The following is a 17,864-nucleotide window of genomic DNA, read 5'->3' on the forward strand; positions in this document are numbered from 1 at the left end:
TCACCGATCCTCCGTCTCCGTCACCGTCAGCGTCCATCGCAGGGGCCACGTCAAGCGACTAGCGTCGAGCAGCTGCCGTGGCCGACAAGGCTGCATGCAAAGGCTTGGCGGCCGCCTGGGGCCTGGGGCTATAGTACAGCAGCACCTGCATCTATTGTACTATCTGTTGATCAATCAGTTCGAAATTTCCGCCGTGGTCCTGCGCCTTTGTCCTCGCTGAGGACCCGGAAGGTCGCTCTTGCTACGCGCCCGTGCGCAGGCGAGCAACATGAGACCGTTGAACCTACTCCAAGTACTAGTTTCCCAAAAAGTGAATGACAATAGCTAGAGGCTCTTAGCATGTGTTTGGACGGGAGACAATGAAGGATGGGACGGTCCCATTCTAGTTTTGTGGGATGGGACGGTCCCATCTAGTGTTTGGTTGAAATAGGATGGGATGGTCCTGTCTTGTGTTTGGTTGGAGAAGTTGAGGTGGGTGATATGGATGATATTTTTGACACCGTTAGCTACATTATGTGTGGGTCCCACATGTCATCCTATACCCATTCTATTTCTTTTTTCCTTTTTCTTTTTCCCCTTATCTTCTCCACGCCGCCACCCCCTTGCTCCACCCCGCTGGTCCTGGCTGCGGAGCTCGCCTCGCCCCCGCCATGGAGGGCCGCCTTCTCTCCCCACCAGGCCGGCCTGCCGCCTCACCCAAGCCGGCCGCCGCAGCTCATCCCGCCGGGATGGCTCCGCCCGCGGGATGGCTCCGCCTGCGGCCACCTCCGCCTATCGGGATAGCTCCGCCTGTGGCCGCCTCCACCTGTCGGGATGGCTCCGCCCGCGGCCACCTCCGCCCGCCGGGATAGCTCCGCCCGCGCTGGGGATGGCTCCACCTGACAGGAGAAAACAGCGCTGACGGGAGAAAAGTGGGATGCCCCCGTTCGCTCATTTTGGAGGGATGGGGGTGTCCCGCATCTGGAGGGAATATCCCCTTGTGGGGATGGACTCATCCCTAGTGTCTCTGAACCAAATAGTGGGACGAAGTGGGATCGTCCCGTCCCATCCCACTTTATCCCTGGAACCAAACATACAATTAGGGGGCGCAGATTCACAGGTTTTCTTTACACACAAGAAACATATAGCTGGCCAGGTGCCTTAGGCTGCGTATGGATCATGGAGTGCTAAAATTTAGCGAGTGCTAAAGTTTAACACTTCCACCCATTACCACTCCATTTGGAGACATGATTAATGGGTGGAACTAAGATTTATGAACTGTCATTTTACTCCTTGTCTTGGCATCTCAAACCCCCCCCCCCCCCCCACCCCCCAAAAAAAACTTTGCCAAGCCACTAGCACCCATAAGCAGGTCCCACCCCCCCAAAAAAAACTTTGCCAAGCCACATAAGCAGGTCTCTCCTAGGGAATGCTTTTACACCTTTTTAAGTGGGGTAAAGGTTAGTGCTCCCATTAGCACTCACCATTAGTACTCGAGTTTGGATGTGCTAGTGCTCAATTTTAGCACTTTTACCCGTTAACACTTGGATCAAACAAGGTATTCTTCCTTTTTTTGTAAATAGAATTTTTGAACACGGAAAACCCAGCTACCAACCAAACATAATTGGCAAAATACTTGTTTAACTAATACTGTCAACGTAGATTGATTCCAACTACTTTTCCACATTATAAATTGGAAAAGCACACCTCCAAGTCTCGTTGACCGGTCGATGTAGATATTGTTTTGTTTCCATCGTCAGGCAACACGTCCCACGGATGCACGAGGACGTGCTAGAGATGCTCCATGCATTGCATCGTTTAATAATTGTACCAAAACTCACTTCAATGCAAGAATCACGTAGTGCTGCTTTTGCCATACTCAAACAAAATAGAGTTTGTCTCAACACTCACCAGTGAGCACCAAACTCTGAGAAACATCTTTGCAAGCTTACTGGGGGCAGGCCCGATATTGCATAACCTCATGGGTGCTTTGGCCTGCGCAAAAGGGAAAGGACAGAGCCTACATGTATAGAAGCAAACAATATACCCTATGATCTCATACATCTTGGAATTGTTTTTGAGGACACTGCTTTGCAGAAAAACTTCAAGTTAATTCCAGCATGTGCATGAGCGACTGTTTTGAGTTTCTTTCGTCCTGTGACACGACGGCTTCTCAAGTCCCAAGCTCCCCAGTACCTGTACATGGATGAATGGGTGTTTGAAGTGGCTACTCATGCATGCTGCATGCATGTAGAATCATACCCCATCAAGGTGCGCCGTGCACGCACCACGCGAGGGAGACGGAGCAATGCTGCCCTTCGATCCCCATGCTGCATATATAAACTTATAAAGGAACACGGTACACGTACGTACCTGCATAATAACAGCACAAGGGTTTCAACGAGTCGGTCGTCGGCGAGCACATGGCCTTGCCTTTCGATCCCCATGCCACATGTATCACACACCAGTTCTAGTGTTATGCTAGGTCTCTATATGCTTCCTCAGCCGGCCACCAAACCAAACCTATTGCTCATGTCCTAGCACAAACGGAACGGCTACACCACAGCAGCGCACACGACCTTCGATCGGCAGGCGAGGGTGGCGACGGAAGGCTGCCATTTTCTGTTTCTCTAGATTCGAATGCTTTGTAGTGTCGCCACCACAAAGCATCCCACCCTACTTCCGTTGTTGAGCTCGGCACAGCGGCGGCCCGAGCTCTAGTGGCGTGCTCCAGCCGCGCCGGCGTTCCGCCCTTCTCCCCGTGGTGGCAGCCTGTCAGCGGCGACCTTGGAGGTAGAGAGAGACGGGGGCAGGCTGGCGAGTGGCGAGGCAGAGAGGAGAGAGGGAACGGATAAGAGTGGAACCCAATCAACATGGAAAGATATGCTATTGACTTACGTCAGGTTGAGCGCCATGCTTTTCTCTCTCTTCGTTTCTCTTGCCTCCACATAGGATGAAAAATGATGTGGATCCTAATATGGTAACCATTACGGGTATCCTAGGACTTGTAATGGTACTTGGTAATAGTTGTTACTTCCGTGTTCCGTTCATTTTCGACTTGCTTTTAAGCTATACAGCAGGAGGCATGGGCATCATCCGGCCCATGCATCCAACATTCCAGCTTCCCTAGCGTCGTGTCGTTTGTTCTCCGTAGGACCGTAGCACACTTGACGTGCGCCGCGCATTGCCGCTTCTACCGGTGTACGGCGCAGAGCGCGCCCCGGTCGGGATTGTTTCTCCTTGGAGCGCAAGGCTCCGTGTGGCCGGATGCCAACTCCCAAACGGCCTCCCCGGCCATCGCACGAGGCAGCGACAGCTGCACATGCGCAGGAGCTGATCTGATCCTCTGCAAAGGAAGGAGCTCTTTCTCTTGACCATCTCGCGATTCTCAAAGGTCAGCGCTGGACCCCCATCTCCTCTGAAAAGCAATCAGGAAAAAGTAACCTTCAGGGAGGGTGATTGGAAATTAAAAGCCTCCATCTCCATGGATCGGGAGGAGTTTTGCTCTCGCATTATATTTGGCATTGGGATCCTTCGTTTTCATATATCTAAAGGACAAAAAAAACAAATAATATCTACAGTTTGATAGGGTTTTACTAAAAAAAAGGCAAATCTTTGGCAACCCTCCCTTTTTTTTCAGATGTAGGGAAATGAGGGGGCAACAACCCGCCGGACGCTACGATCAGCCCGCACGAGAGGTTAGCTTGGTTGCCTGCGCGCCCATGGCCAGTTCGAGGAAGGAAGCAGCTGCCTCCGGCTCTCAGCAGTAGACCATGGCCAATAGGACTGGGCATACTTAACCGAGAACGAACCGAATTCCCCGAGAGGGAACTGAAATAACTGAAACTGAGAAATTCTATCACTGGTTCGGTTCCAGTTCCTTACTAATCGAGTTAAGTCCAGTTAATTCGGTCCTTACTAATCGAGTTAAGTCCAGTTACTGATCTGTTCGGTTCGGTTTGACCGAATGCCCAGTCCTGATGGCCAAACGTTGCAACCAGCGCCGATCGTGCAGTTCGTGCTCTCGTGCCTGTGCCTCTTCCGTCGGTTCTCTCCTTGCCATGCGACAGCCCCTGGACCCTGGTGGCTGGTGCACAGACTGCTCATCTTGTCGAGTGTTGCCTGTCTCTCAGCCAGAAATCAGATGCCTGCAGGTGCAGGGAACGGGAGAATCTGGACCAGGACCACCTCGCAAGGCCAGCCACCACCGGACGTCACCACCTGAACGGCTGAACGTTTCTCTGTTTTCTTTCTTTCTTCTTTTGAACGGGTCACGGCTCACGTACGGGTCACCTGATCAAACGTTTGAATGGAAAAATGAAGTGCTTATTTTTTTTAAAAAAAAAGTTGAAGTGCAACCCCACGGTTTCTTTTGCACCGATTGGAGCGAACGTGTCATCCCGCACGCACCACTGCACCAGCAAGACCGATCCGGTCGGTGCACTCGGACTCGGTAAACTTGGAACTAACGTTACGTGTTGCAAAATTAATGATCTATTCATTCATTTTTACTTAGTACTCCCTCCGTTCTTGAATATATGACGTTTAAGACAAGCAAATTAGTTCATTTTTAAACTAACTAGCTTGTTCTAAACGTCATGTATTTAAGGATGGAGGTGGTCTTGACCGTTCACGTTCGTCCACGTTCGTTTAGAGGAAGAAGCACGTAGGTTGCGTGACAAAATCGATCGTGGTTACAAATCAAGGCAGACCAGCATAGCCAAACAAACGTGTCATCATGCTCCGGAGGCCGGGCCGGGATTCTTGGCATGGAGCACCTCGGCTGACCGGCCGGCCGGATCGCAACTTCCAACTCCAACCGCCTCTGCGGCTCTGCCCATGGCTGCTCTGCCTTTGAGCCGACAGCAGCAGAGAGCCCAAGCTTACGGAAAGGAATCGGCATTCAACAATGTGCGTGCCCAGGCCCACCCCCATGCGCGCGCCGTTCCATCGAACGCGTAGTATGCCCGAGTGCCTAGTGCAATTTTTGTCACAGCATCTTGGTTGGTTCCTGTCCAAACTATTTTAGGATTCAGTTCAAGAATAAAAAAAATGCTCTTATGCACAAATGCAACCTAAACGAACTATTGGCTCGGAATTTACGAACTGACCAATTTTTTTATCTAGAACAAATTTAGGATAAGGAAAGAGCACTACATGACTTCGATCACGGAGCTACTATCACGCCACGCATCGGTGTATCTCTTCTTGTGCATGCGGGCGCGCAGATCGCCGGAGCCGAGCGGCCGGCGGGTGCTGGTTGGGGGCTGGCTCTTCACCGATCCTTTCCATCACGGCGTGCGCCGCCGATAGCAGGGGCCAGTGGGACACGTCCAACGTCCAGCAGCTGCCGTGGGGCCAGTGGTCACAGACAACGCTGCATGCAGGCGACCTGCCCGCCTGGGGTTGCTGCATGCAGCGCCTGCAGCAGAAATTTCGCCGCGGAGCGTGGTGCTGCCTGCTGGCTGCTGCGCCTTTGTCCTCGCTGGTGACTTGGTGAGGATTGCTCTCGCTACGCGCCCGTGCGCAGGCAGGCAACATAAGCGTGCACACCATTGAACCTATTGCAAGTACTTAGTGTGGAGAACAAACAGGTAGAGGCTCTTAGGTTGTGTTTAGTTGCCTAGCTTAGATTCAGCTTGGGTAAGAGTACTTAGCCATGGCCAAGGTTAGCCTCTGTGGCGGCCGGGGAAATGAGTTTTGTGTTTGGTTTGCTGGCTTAGTTCAGCCTGATCTTCAAAAAATCATTTTTAGTTATTTTTGTAACCAATTCACAAGCTTTCCTCAACCACAAGAAACATAACTGGCTAGTGTCTTGTTTTCTTATTATTTTTTTTAAAAAGAATGTATGAACACACAAACAAAAAACTCAATTACCGACCAGACATAATTAATTTGCCACATCATAAATTGCAAAAGCACAAGCCAAATCACCCATGAGACTATGCAATAACTGCATCACCCATAAGACCCATAACTGTCGGTTGGCAAAATGGCAAGGGACACATGGGATATAGAAACACATAAACTTGCATGTGTTAAGTGGAAGGAGACATGCAAACGAGTGTCGGGAAAAAAAACCCCACTAATACGGTTTTTGCAATTTTCTCTTAACTTCAGCATAGTAAGGCGTTGCAATGTTAGCTATCCTACCCAGCAAGCTCACAAACGTGATTATCAATTGCCACTACTCTCTTAAGTCTTCGAGCCATCAGATTCCTCTTCACTTGAAGCCCTTGCAGCACGCCTCCCCTTGCTACCTGCAGAAAGTTGGGCATTGTCAAGTTATTATCATCGACACAACAGGACGGTGTTTCGTCTAGCAATGTTTTCATGCCAAACGGCGGAGAAAGAGTATTTACCTGGGATATAGCCTAGCACCTTTTCGCGCCTGGTGAGCATTTGCGAAACAAATAATACTGTAAGTGCCATTGCCTTCTCCATTGTAGGCCTCAGAAGCTGCAATACCCAAATTAAATGTAAGATTACAACACAACACAAAAGGGGGAGCCACTACTACAGAAAAGCAAATTGTAGTCCTTAAGGAGACTGTGTAGAAGCAAACAATATACCCTACTACCTTATACATCTTGGAATTGTTTTTGAGTACTGCCCTAAATTGGTCTTCCAAATTTTTAATATTCTGCTCAAACTCGGGCCAACTGTTGTCTGTGTCCTCGACTAATGAATTGTAGTTCCACGAGCCATATTCAACAGAGTCAACACTTTCAATAGCATCCTTAACTAAGATGTGGGCTATTGCGGCCACACCCCTAAAAGCACCAAGAAGAGAGAATACAGAGTCATCATCAAATTTCCTATGATATGTGTCCTCTGCCAATTTAACAAAGATGGACACATACATCGTGAGGGTCTGCATTTGAAACAAGAAAGTTATTGCACATTTACGCAGTACAATTTAAGAACTATCCACACATGAAACATAGTAATGAGTTACCTGCTTTGTTGTATGTAAATAAGTTTCAGCTTGCTTATCATGTCTTAAAGTTGCATTGTCCTGAGATTATCTCAAAATGAAACAATTAGTGTAACACTTGATATGCACAAATTAGAACAAATCATTTTGAGAAAAAAAAAATCAATGCGGTTACCATGACTCTGGAAGTCAACTTCACAGCTTTTGTAGCTACCATGCAAAGATGCAGCGATAACGCTGTAGATTCCATGTCCTGCAATAATTCCGACAAAAGTGAGTCAAGTTTATCAGCGTGTTCCTAGTTCCTAAGCATCTTTTCCATTACCAATTATTGTGCTAAATATTCGACATCCCTATGACATAAGGATAGGGAAACTATGAAAATATAGTCATAACCTTACTATTGGAGTTTTTTTCCTGCTAGGAATAATAAATCTCATTACAGTTTTACTCAATAAATATTTTAGGAAGGGGACTCACAAAGATGCTAGTGTTCCAATAGGTTATTTTCTTCCAATATCCGCAAATTGTTTCAATCTCCTCGCGGAACGACATATCCTTTGGAAACAAATAGATCAAAAACAAGCATCAGTAAAAAAAGATATAAGATATAATGATTCTGCCACAAAATAGAAGTAATACGGACCTTATCAAATTCACAGTTCTTTAATTCCTCTGCAAAGTTTTTGAATTGCTCGTCTGTCTGAATTAAAAAACATCAGCAAATAAAAATCCACATAAAACAATATATATGATCCAATAACTAGTCAACTTTTGTATATTTCTAGTGTGTATAAAAGTCGTATAGAAACTGCATTTTACTGATTTTGCAAACAATTGATAGAAATAATAGAAAGTATACTTTCAATGTTTTTTAATGCTAATACGTCCTTAAAAAGCAGAGAGAGCATGTTATTGCACTGTAGTTTTTTCCTTTTTTCGATAGGCATCCGCCCAGAGAAAACTTAATAAAAACACATTTGATTGGATGGCTAGGCTACCCACTTACAAATTAACGCACAATTAAAGACATCTACTCTGCTAACTAACTCTACTAACCCCCTCCACTAACCAAACTAACTCTACTAACATGCTTGCCGCGGCTGCACCTTCGCCGTCACCGACCAAACCACCACACAATGCATACGCACCTCTGACAACATGATCGATGACTCACGGTGCAACCAAGGATGGCCGAAGCGAGACACCAAGCCAATAGCTCCTAAAGCAATAAGGTATTCTAGACAGCGCCTCCAGAAAGGATGCAACGTCGGCGGCGGCGAACCCGCCTAGGATCTGGGCAAAGTTTCCTCCGAAGACTCCCACCAGAGGAAGGCCACTGCATTCGCTCCCGCCAAGACCGCCATCGCCGCAAACAAACCTCGCCGCACAGGACCTGCAAAAAGCCACCCACGCAAGGGAGGCCGGTGTGCATCTAGCTGAAACTATACACACTGAAATCTTCTCCAATCCAAGTCGAGTACTACAATTTGACCTCATCTGCCGAGAACGGATAACTTAAATTCCAACAGTGACATTATAAAAAAACTGTGATAAGTGAGGGTCAATGGCATGTAATGTAACCAAGAAGATGAGTGCATTAATTGCGGTTGGGAATGTCACTACACGAATATGTTTTAATAATCTATGGGGTGTTTGGATACCTTTGCTAAACTTTAGCAGCTAAAGTTTAGCAAAGTTTAGCAATAAATTTGTCAAACCTAAACTTTGCTAAATTATGGTTGCTAAACTTTATCCCTTTAGCAATTTGGTTGCTAAATTTGGGGGCTGGACACCCTTTGCCCCTCATTATTGCTTGTGTGGACCCCCTCTCCCCCCCTCGCATTAAATAAGGACATACAAGTCTTTCTACACTTTATTAAATGTTGTTTAGCCCATGGATCCAAACAACCATGGCTAAAGTTTAGCAACTCAAGTTTAGCAAAGTTTAGCTGCTAAAGTTTAGCAAACGGATCCAAACAGGCCCTATATATTTGCAAAAGAATTCAATGCAAGTGTGTAGGCATTCACAGCACTGTGGGCCAGCAGAGATCGGATCATGGCAAAACTATCATAGATTGAAACACATACTATGCAGCCGAGAGTGATAAGACGGGCAATTGAAGTCGTGTTACCAAGTGCTTGCCGCACGGCTCCAAGGGCCAATCGGGGTCGCCTCTTTGAACACCGATTCCGTGACGGTGGCGCAGCCGGGGAGCCGCCGCCCTGCCTGCCAACCCGTGGCTGACGAGCGAGGTGCTTGCCTGCCGTCCGAACGCCGGGACAACGCGAAGAGAAGACGACGGGCTGCCGATGCACGGTCGGCGCACGCCCACGACGACATGGCCGGATGAGCACGGTCGGAGCGCGGCCATGGCGCCGAACCTTAGGTTGGATTTGGTTCTTATTCCGTTATTCGTGGGGGCTTTGATCGCTGTACGTGCTTTTGATATGATATTTACATGAGTTGCGACTTGCCCGTTGGTGCTACGACACGTACCGTCTCGTTGCATGCCAAGCTGTAAGACGGCAACGCAAAATTGGGCCATACTGTAGCTTCGATCGCGTGACTAAGAAAACGGCCCAAATCCAACCGTTACTAAGAAGCAATGCGTATCGAATCGAGCCCGGTCTCTCCCTGACGGGGCCGGGGTGGCCGACCCAGCAACGACTCGGTTTTATCAGCCCAACTGCGTAAGAGGCACAATTTTTTTTCACCTAAAAATTTCCCCAATTCACACACCATCTCCATCTCGTCGCCGATCGATTCATCGATCCAACTCCACCTCCACATCATCAATCAATACATCGCCGTGCCCCCGATCCAACCACACGAGTCGACACAGCCCCGCGATCCCCTCTCTCCCTCTTCCCTCCTCAGATTCGCCGCGATCTAGCCGGCGGCGGGCGGCGCGATGGCGGGGCAGAACCAGCGGCTCAACGTCGTGCCGACGGTCACGATGCTCGGCGTGATGAAGGCGCGGCTCGTCGGCGCCACCCGCGGCCACGCGCTGCTGAAGAAGAAGTCCGACGCGCTCACCGTCCAGTTCCGCGCCATCCTCAAGAAGATCGTCGCCGCCAAGGAGTCCATGGGGGAGACGATGCGCGCCTCCTCCTTCTCCCTCGCCGAGGCCAAGTACGTCGCCGGGGACGGCGTCCGCCACGTCGTCCTCCAGTCCGTCCGCGCCGCCTCCGTCCGGGTCCGATCCCACCAGGAGAACGTCGCCGGGGTCAAGCTCCCCAAGTTCACCCACTTCGTCGACCCCGCCGCCGCCTCCGGGGGGCCCTCCAACGCGTCCCCGAGCCTCACGGGCCTCGCCCGCGGCGGGCAGCAGGTAGCCGCCTGCCGCGCCGCGCACGTCAAGGCCATCGAGGTGCTCGTCGAGCTCGCCTCGCTCCAGACATCCTTCCTCACGCTCGACGAGGCCATCAAGACCACCAACCGCCGCGTCAACGCGCTAGAGAACGTCGTCAAGCCCAGGATCGAGAACACCATCAGCTACATCAAGGGGGAGCTCGACGAGCTCGAGCGCGAGGACTTCTTCAGGCTCAAGAAGATCCAGGGCTACAAGAAGAGGGAGATCGAGCGCCAGAGGGCCAACGCCAAACTATTCGCCGAGGAGCAGCTCGCCGAGGATCTCGCGCTCAAGAGGGGCATCTCCGTGGGGGCTGCGGCAAATCTGCTGGTTGCTGGAGGGGAGAAGGACGACGACATCATCTTTTGATTACCTAAATCATTCAATCGGTGCGTAGAATCATCAATGCCTTGTCCTTCTGTTCTGGATCTGGGATCAGAAACTTTCACAATATGTGTTCGCTGCGATGATTTCTTTAATTCCTATATGGATCCATCCAAGTTACCTTCCCTAGATGTGTACATGATGTCCAAAAGTATTCCTGCCTGTGATAATTCATCTGAATTCTAATTTAGCCATTCATTAATATGAACAAGATATGCTATTAACAACCACATGGCTGAAATTTTCATGCATACATGGTATCAATATCTCACTTTGCATCATGTTTGTATTGTACACTTGCAGATTGGTCGCGTTTGTTGTATTCCTGCTTGTGTTGGTTATCTGAACTCTAAAGTGATGTTCATTCGTGAAATTAAGATTTCGTAATCACAAACACATTAAATTACTCATGGCTACATGATATTACCGTTGCACTTCATCTGGAAACAATATCCGCTTTAGGATTTTATATAGGAACCGGATCTTTGCTCCATAATGTTTCGATGGAAGTGGCCACTGGCAATTAAGATTTGCTGAGCTTCCTATCATTATGGTTCACTTTTAGATTGGTCACACGGTATCTAATAACCAAAAAAAGGAAGATATGGCATATATTACTAAATCAATAGCGGTAAGTGTGGTAGGGTATTCTAAACAATTTAGCAGTTTATCTTAAACTGCAAATTAGCAGCAGTAGCCACTATTGTTCCAACTTCCAGGTGTTTGTTGCACAGGTTGGAAAAGGACAATACCTACAGAACTTCATATACTCCTTGTCATATCATATATGCATATTTTTTATTGATGAATGTTATGTTTCTCTGGAAAAGGACCTGTTAAAATATTTGTGCACCATTTATTGCTGAGAGAGTTATCAAGTGATAAATTTGCAGATTAGGGAAAAAAAACTATTGCTGCCCCCTCTTGATTTTTCTTTGAGCTCATCCACTGGGAGCTAGAGGAACATGATGATATGAGAAGGGAGGGCTGGGAAGGATGGTAGCGCCAGCATTGCAGAAGTAGTTTTACTTTGCTCCTAATCTAATGTGATAGTGTCAGACACCAGGATAAAGTTTATGCGCAGTTTGCGAAGTACGAACATTAGTGTAACAGAGCAATCAGATTCTTTTCATGGCCTGTTAAGTTCAACACTTTAGCATTATGTCAGATGTGGTAGCTCAGGATAGAGTTGAAGTGTGATTTATAAGCACCTGGGTAACACTGCATGTAGATTCTTAAATTTTGAAGGCCAGTTCAGTTTAGCTTTCAGCTTGTAGGTTGAAGTTACTCCTGTTAGTTTGTTTGAACCCAAGTTCACTGGATGCACTGCTCAGTTATATTTTTTTCGCAAGGCACACCAAAGAATCAGTTATGTTAACTTATCATTGGCGTGCATTCTGGACCTTATCTGAAATCTCAGGATATTTTTAATTAACTTTAAATGCAATATCATTTTTCAGCAGTAATAAATGAATATGTGGATAAGAGGAGTTGCAGTCTGTTTCACACTGTACTACTAACTGCTTTATTCACGATTAACAGTTCCATTGGCACTTCATTTCATATATATGTACATGCTATAACTGGAAATCTCTGTTTTTCAACATAGATGCAGCGCTGCAGCTGTTTAGATTTTCATTGCTTTATCCTGAAATTGCTTGTGTCTGTATGCGTTATGGCTGCTATGATATGCTTCATATGCTAGAAGTGGATTTTGTTTTGGCCTGTGCACTCTGTCGCATAAAATCCTGAGTGTATGAGCACATGTATAACACTGCAACCCAAGGCCAATTCAATTTAGCACTTCAGCTCTTCATAGTTGGAAGCAAGTCCTGCTAGTTTTGCTTGAATTGAAAGTTCACTGGGCATGGGTTTCTCTCACATTAAGAACTCAATTATATTTTTTGTAAAGCACATCAATGTTTCAAGCATTGCGGACCTGACCTGAAGTCTAATTATAAAACCACAATTTTACCACTGCCAATTTGGTTAACATAGTGCACATGCTATGATTGAAAATGTCAGGTTTCTTATTTGCACTAGGTGTAGCCTAGTTTAGAATTTACCATGCTAAGATGTTGCACTTCTCTTGCTGGGACTGGACATCTCACTTTGTATGGCATGTGTGTACTTCCCACTCTTCTTTTTGAGACAGTGATGTTTACTTTGGCTTGAATGATCTGATCAAATGTGTCATGCTGTTTATACCTTTCAAATACACAGGTGTAATCAACACACATGGAATTAGTCTATTTCATCTCCAGATTTTAATGGTTTGCTTCTCCTTGCAGTGGCAGAAACAATAAGTCGATGCTGGTGCTCCAGAATTGTACCTGTTCATAGAGTGATGGCGGTTTTGTTTCAGTGATGAGTAATCTGGAGCCTGGTCATCCAAGACCCTGAATAATCTGTACTTGGAAACCAAACATTGCCAATGAACTTCAGCACGGAGTGTTATGTGCAGCTGGTGTAGTAAATTCATTTGGACCATATTTCCCTGCATGTTCATTATAGTTGTATTTATTTATTTAGAGGTGCGTGCGGATTGCTGTACTGCACCTGCTCTGAAGTCGCAGAAAATGTATTTGCTTCTGGATGTGCATTCTGATGCAGTTCGTTATTTTGTTTCCTTGCTCGCCTGTTGGTCTAGCCCCTGGGAATGAATAGTGATGTGCCTTTGTGCGTATCTGCCTGCGTCAAACCCATCGCTGCTGTGTGCCTGTCTGGTTGGCCGAGGATGCTGCCGAAGGAGCCCATGTTATTTCATCTTCACGCCTAGGCTACCAAAGGAACCCATGTTTTATTAGCTTCACGTCTATGCTGACCATTGGCCGACACTAATGGTCAAGCATGTGCATATGCGTATTGCTAATCATGCCAAATAGTGCTGCAGCGTGTGCTGTTTGCAGGTGTACATCACATGGGCGTCGTTGTCTCACTCAATTATCAGCAATTCCACATGTATATTGCATCAAAGTTGGAAGCAACTCCTGTTAGTTTGCTTTAGCAGAAAAATGTCTAAATTCTACATGCGCACAGCCAATTTCCTCGGTATACCACATGACATGTCTGCAAAATTATAAGAATAACAGAAGGGCTTTGAAAACCCGTCTCTGGTAATTGCTTGTTTGATAGCTCTGAGTAGGGCAGAGAGAAGCCTACATAGCAGCTAGTGTTCTGCCAGCAAAGGTGGAACAAAACTGAAATTCTGGAGTGTCTGCTCAAAGATGTGACCTACTCTCAGCAAATTCCCCTGGATAAAATGGCAGAAGTAATATTTAGTGGGCTCTGAAAGTAGAACTGCTCAGATCCTGAAACACCACAGATTAATATCCAATACTATGTCAGCAACAACAGTACATTACCTCACTGAATGGTGATCCGATCATCTGTAATCCAACTGGGAGCCCCGCAGCTCCACCTTCAACAAATCCGCAAGGCACAACCAATGCAGGAAGCCCGGCCAAATTAACATTGACCTGCGTAAGTTGTCATTTGCAACCCCTTCAAATTTCTATCATGAGAATTAATGTAACAGCTTGAAGAGAATTTCTTGTCGGCAGGTGCTTTAGAATAGAGACCAAAGTAGGCACAAGTCAACATCAACCAAAGAAAAGAAAGTATTTAATACCGTCATGATATCTCCTGCATACATGGCTAATGGATCATTTATCTTTTCACCTGCCAAAAAGATTTGAGTTATCAATCCTGAAGAAATCAGGGAAGGGACCATACTCATAAGCAGATTACATCATACCTATCTTGTAGGCTGCTGATGGCGCAGCTGGTGAAATAAGAATATCATATCTTTCCAAAGCATCTTTGAAGCTTTCCTTAACCAATGTCCTCACCTACTACAGTGCACGTACTTTACTATTTTTGGTGGCATAAAATTGCTAGTAAGCGGTAAAATAACTAAAACACAAACATTGAATTGGATGCCACAGCTCTGATGTTACCTGCTGCGCTCGTTTGTAGTATGCATCATAGTACCCAGCAGAAAGAGCATAGGTTCCCATCAAAATTCTCATTTTCACCTGGAAAGAAACAACAAAATTACTTTGTGATGTAACTCAAAATGAAAACAACTGTTTCAAACACAAAAGGTCCAGGCACTATCCAATACTACAGATCCACTTGTACGCTATGTGAGTACCACTTGTATGCTATGTGAGTACGATGTAATAAAGATGAGTTAACATTCCAACTACCACACTGTTAGCAACAATACATGCCCACAATGGGCAGACCTACATGTGTAGCCTCAATTCACAACAGCCAAATGTGTCTTTAATTCTGAAAGCTTTGCTTATCGAGAGGGCAGATATGTTTTCTAAATTAGAAAAAAATCTACTTGATATTTGCAAGAAGAGTGGAGCATATAATTGTCTCTTTAATTATAATACTACTCAAGATCCAGTGCCTATCCAAGGTCACTAAAACACTAGAATGAAAACACATTCAGACAAAATTTATGGACAATGTGACTAGCCTCTGAACTGTGATGACATGGGACAAGTGCATAACTGTACACAATGTGACAGCTCTGGTCCTAAGTCCTAAGCAACCTGGTCACTTTGCTAAGGTGCATGACTACGTCTGTAGAAACAGCATGCACAAATATTGAGAAGTCAACTGATGAGTATACTAGTGGAGTATGGTTATGATGTATTGATCTGAGAATGCTGTACCTCGTGACCCAAACCGTTAGCCCGGGACTCTCCATAAACCTCGTTCAAATCATCAGCTGAAACCTGCCTTCCATACCTGAAAATGGTGTTCCAAAACATAAATCCTTCACTGTGAAAATACAGGTAAAAGAATAAGGTTTAGTTACAGCAAGATCACCTGATACCATCATAGCGTGATAGATTAGATGAAGCTTCAGATGAAGCTAGTATGTAATAAGCTGGTAAGCCAAGAGAAAACGAAGGCAGTGAAACCTGAAATATGATAGAAGAAAAAAGTTCAGTAAATATTTCTTTCAGAAATCCATTGTAGAAAAAGGGAAAATATATACTTATTTATTGTTATATATTTAGGAAAGAGGAAAGTATCAAACCTCTTCCACCACAGATCCAAGCCGTTCCAGGTGTGAAGCAGCACCCTTGATTGATGATACAACTCCAGTGTCCACACCTTCTCCAAGAGTTTCTTGTATAATCCCAATTCTTACACCATTTAATGGTTTTGATTCAAGTGAATCTAGAGAGACTAACTCTGATGCATAGTCTGGAACATCCTGAAAAAAGTGACTAAAGAGATCAGGTTAAGCAGCAATGAACCCAATTTTTAATGTTTGCCTTCAGATTGCTAATGGATCATGATCCAATTGCAGAGGTTTATAATTCAAGAAGTATAAAATCAGTTTAAGGTGTTATTAACAAACATGCAAGCCTACCATGTGGTATAGTCCCTCTGCAATCTGTTTTTAATTGTTTTGAGATATTATCCTATAATCTCTTTTCCAACCAAGGGAAAATGACCCATGTGGTGCCTTTTCTTACTAATGAAAAACACAAAACAGTTAGGTAGGTGAAAGTGCACAAGTAGTCCTTATCAGAACACATTGACATTGACAGGATCACTAGCAACCAATACATATCAAACCATGCAATGTCTGCAAGGAAATTTAGTCTGGTGTCCAAGCGTAGAACTAATCCATACAGCTCAATGAAGGAAACAATGTGTGAAGTCACAGACTAATAGTTATTGCATTGTCTGCCAACAACAGCAATAATCAAGCGGTTGACTTGCAACTATACCAACCAAGGTTAAAACTTGAGCATAGTTCCCAACTCACTCGCACAAGAACGTATTTGAACTGGAAGATAAAAGGAAAATGTAATTTTAAGGTGAAGCCTCAGTTTCTTTACCTGCGAACTGCTGGTTGAATCCATCTTGTCATGGCCCGCGACAACAGACAAGATGGTTGCAGTGTCAAAAACTGATGAACCAAAGCATCCCACAACATCCAGCGATGAAGCATAGGCCATGAGGCCAAAACGAGATACCCGACCATAAGTTGGCTTCAACCCCACTACGCCACAAAACGACGCAGGTTGTCTCACACTTCCACCTGTATCACTTCCTAGTGACACTACGCACTGTCTAGCAGAAACAGCAGAAGCAGAACCACCAGACGATCCCCCGGGCACACGTGAATCATCCCACGGATTTGTTGTCACCTGCATATCACCAACAATATCTGTCACATCACTCATATCTGCATCTTAGCGCATGAATGGTATGTTGAGATGGAGAAGATTGCAAGTGCATGTTTAGTTCCTCTTCAAAAGAAGTTTCGACACGCAACTAACCAACTACATGTATTAATATGGCACTAACATTTTCCTGGAACCAACAAAACTCGTAACAGAGTTTGGCAACGTCACAAACAGTGTCGCCACATTTTCGTCTCACTGGCTGCTACCAACCAACGTAAAAACACTTACCATGCTCGACACTTGTTTTTGATATTTCATCCCAAACGGCAATGCTCAAAGTTAAAACAGTCCCGTTGAAATGATATGAGAATCTGGTCCCCAGACCTGAAACGCAGAGCCCTCGGTGGTGCTCCCCATGCCGAATTCGTCGAGGTTCGTCTTCCCCACCACAATGGCGCCAGCCTCGCGCAGCCGCCGCACCGCCGTGGCGTCGTACGCCGGCCGGTATCCGTCCAGTATCCGCGACCCGCCAGTGGAGGGCATGTTGGCGGTGCAGAGGTTGTCCTTCACTCCCACCAGCACTCCAGCGAGCGGCCCCACCGCATCCTTCTCCCCGGAGGCAATCCTCCGGTCGAGCTCCTCCGCCTCCCGCTCTGCGGCGGCGTCCGCGACGTGGATGAAGCTGCGCACGCTCGGCTCGGTGCGGCGGAGGCGGGAGAGGTACTCGGAGGTGATGTCCACCGCGGTCCTCTCGCCGGAGAGCAGCGACTCGCGGATGGAGAGGATGGACGATGTGGCGGGCCCCGGGGCTAAGGTCGTGGCGGGAGCGGATTGGACGGAAGAGACGGCGGTGAACCGGCGGCGAGCGGGAGTGGGGAGGCGTCGGTGGGAGATGAGGAGGCGGTGGGCCTGGAGAGGGGGCGGCATGGCGGCGGGCGCCGGGAAGGTTCTCCGGCCGACGCCGGCGTGCGTGGGTTTTGGGGATTGCGGATGAGGAGTGGGAAGGGGGAAGGTGCGAGGATTTGGGATTGGGATGGGAGG

At 46.7% G+C, this 17,864-nt stretch overlaps 2 protein-coding genes across 2 annotated transcripts; one reads left to right on the plus strand and one right to left on the minus strand.

The window, feature by feature from the left end:
• Positions 1-9,663: 9,663 nt before the first annotated feature.
• On the plus strand, positions 9,664-13,285 carry LOC117863496 (V-type proton ATPase subunit D). The gene is made up of 2 exons (XM_034747222.2): positions 9,664-10,661; positions 12,948-13,285. Exon 1 carries the CDS (start codon positions 9,832-9,834, stop codon positions 10,639-10,641), a length of 810 nt encoding a protein of 269 aa, XP_034603113.1. The 5' UTR covers positions 9,664-9,831; the 3' UTR covers positions 10,642-10,661; positions 12,948-13,285.
• A 314-nt stretch (positions 13,286-13,599) lies between these two features.
• On the minus strand, positions 13,600-17,826 carry LOC117863495 (glutamyl-tRNA(Gln) amidotransferase subunit A, chloroplastic/mitochondrial). Its single transcript, XM_034747221.2, has 10 exons — positions 17,208-17,826; positions 16,533-16,844; positions 15,719-15,898; positions 15,505-15,599; positions 15,348-15,423; positions 14,616-14,693; positions 14,414-14,507; positions 14,288-14,337; positions 14,022-14,135; positions 13,600-13,909 (listed from the first exon to the last, which is right to left on the minus strand). Exons 1-10 carry the CDS (start codon positions 17,748-17,750, stop codon positions 13,826-13,828), a joined length of 1,626 nt encoding a protein of 541 aa, XP_034603112.1. The 5' UTR covers positions 17,751-17,826; the 3' UTR covers positions 13,600-13,825.
• Between the last annotated feature and the right edge of the window lie 38 nt (positions 17,827-17,864).

The sequence above is a fragment of the Setaria viridis genome, chromosome 7 (assembly GCF_005286985.2).
Source record: "Setaria viridis chromosome 7, Setaria_viridis_v4.0, whole genome shotgun sequence".
NCBI lineage: Eukaryota > Viridiplantae > Streptophyta > Magnoliopsida > Poales > Poaceae > Setaria > Setaria viridis.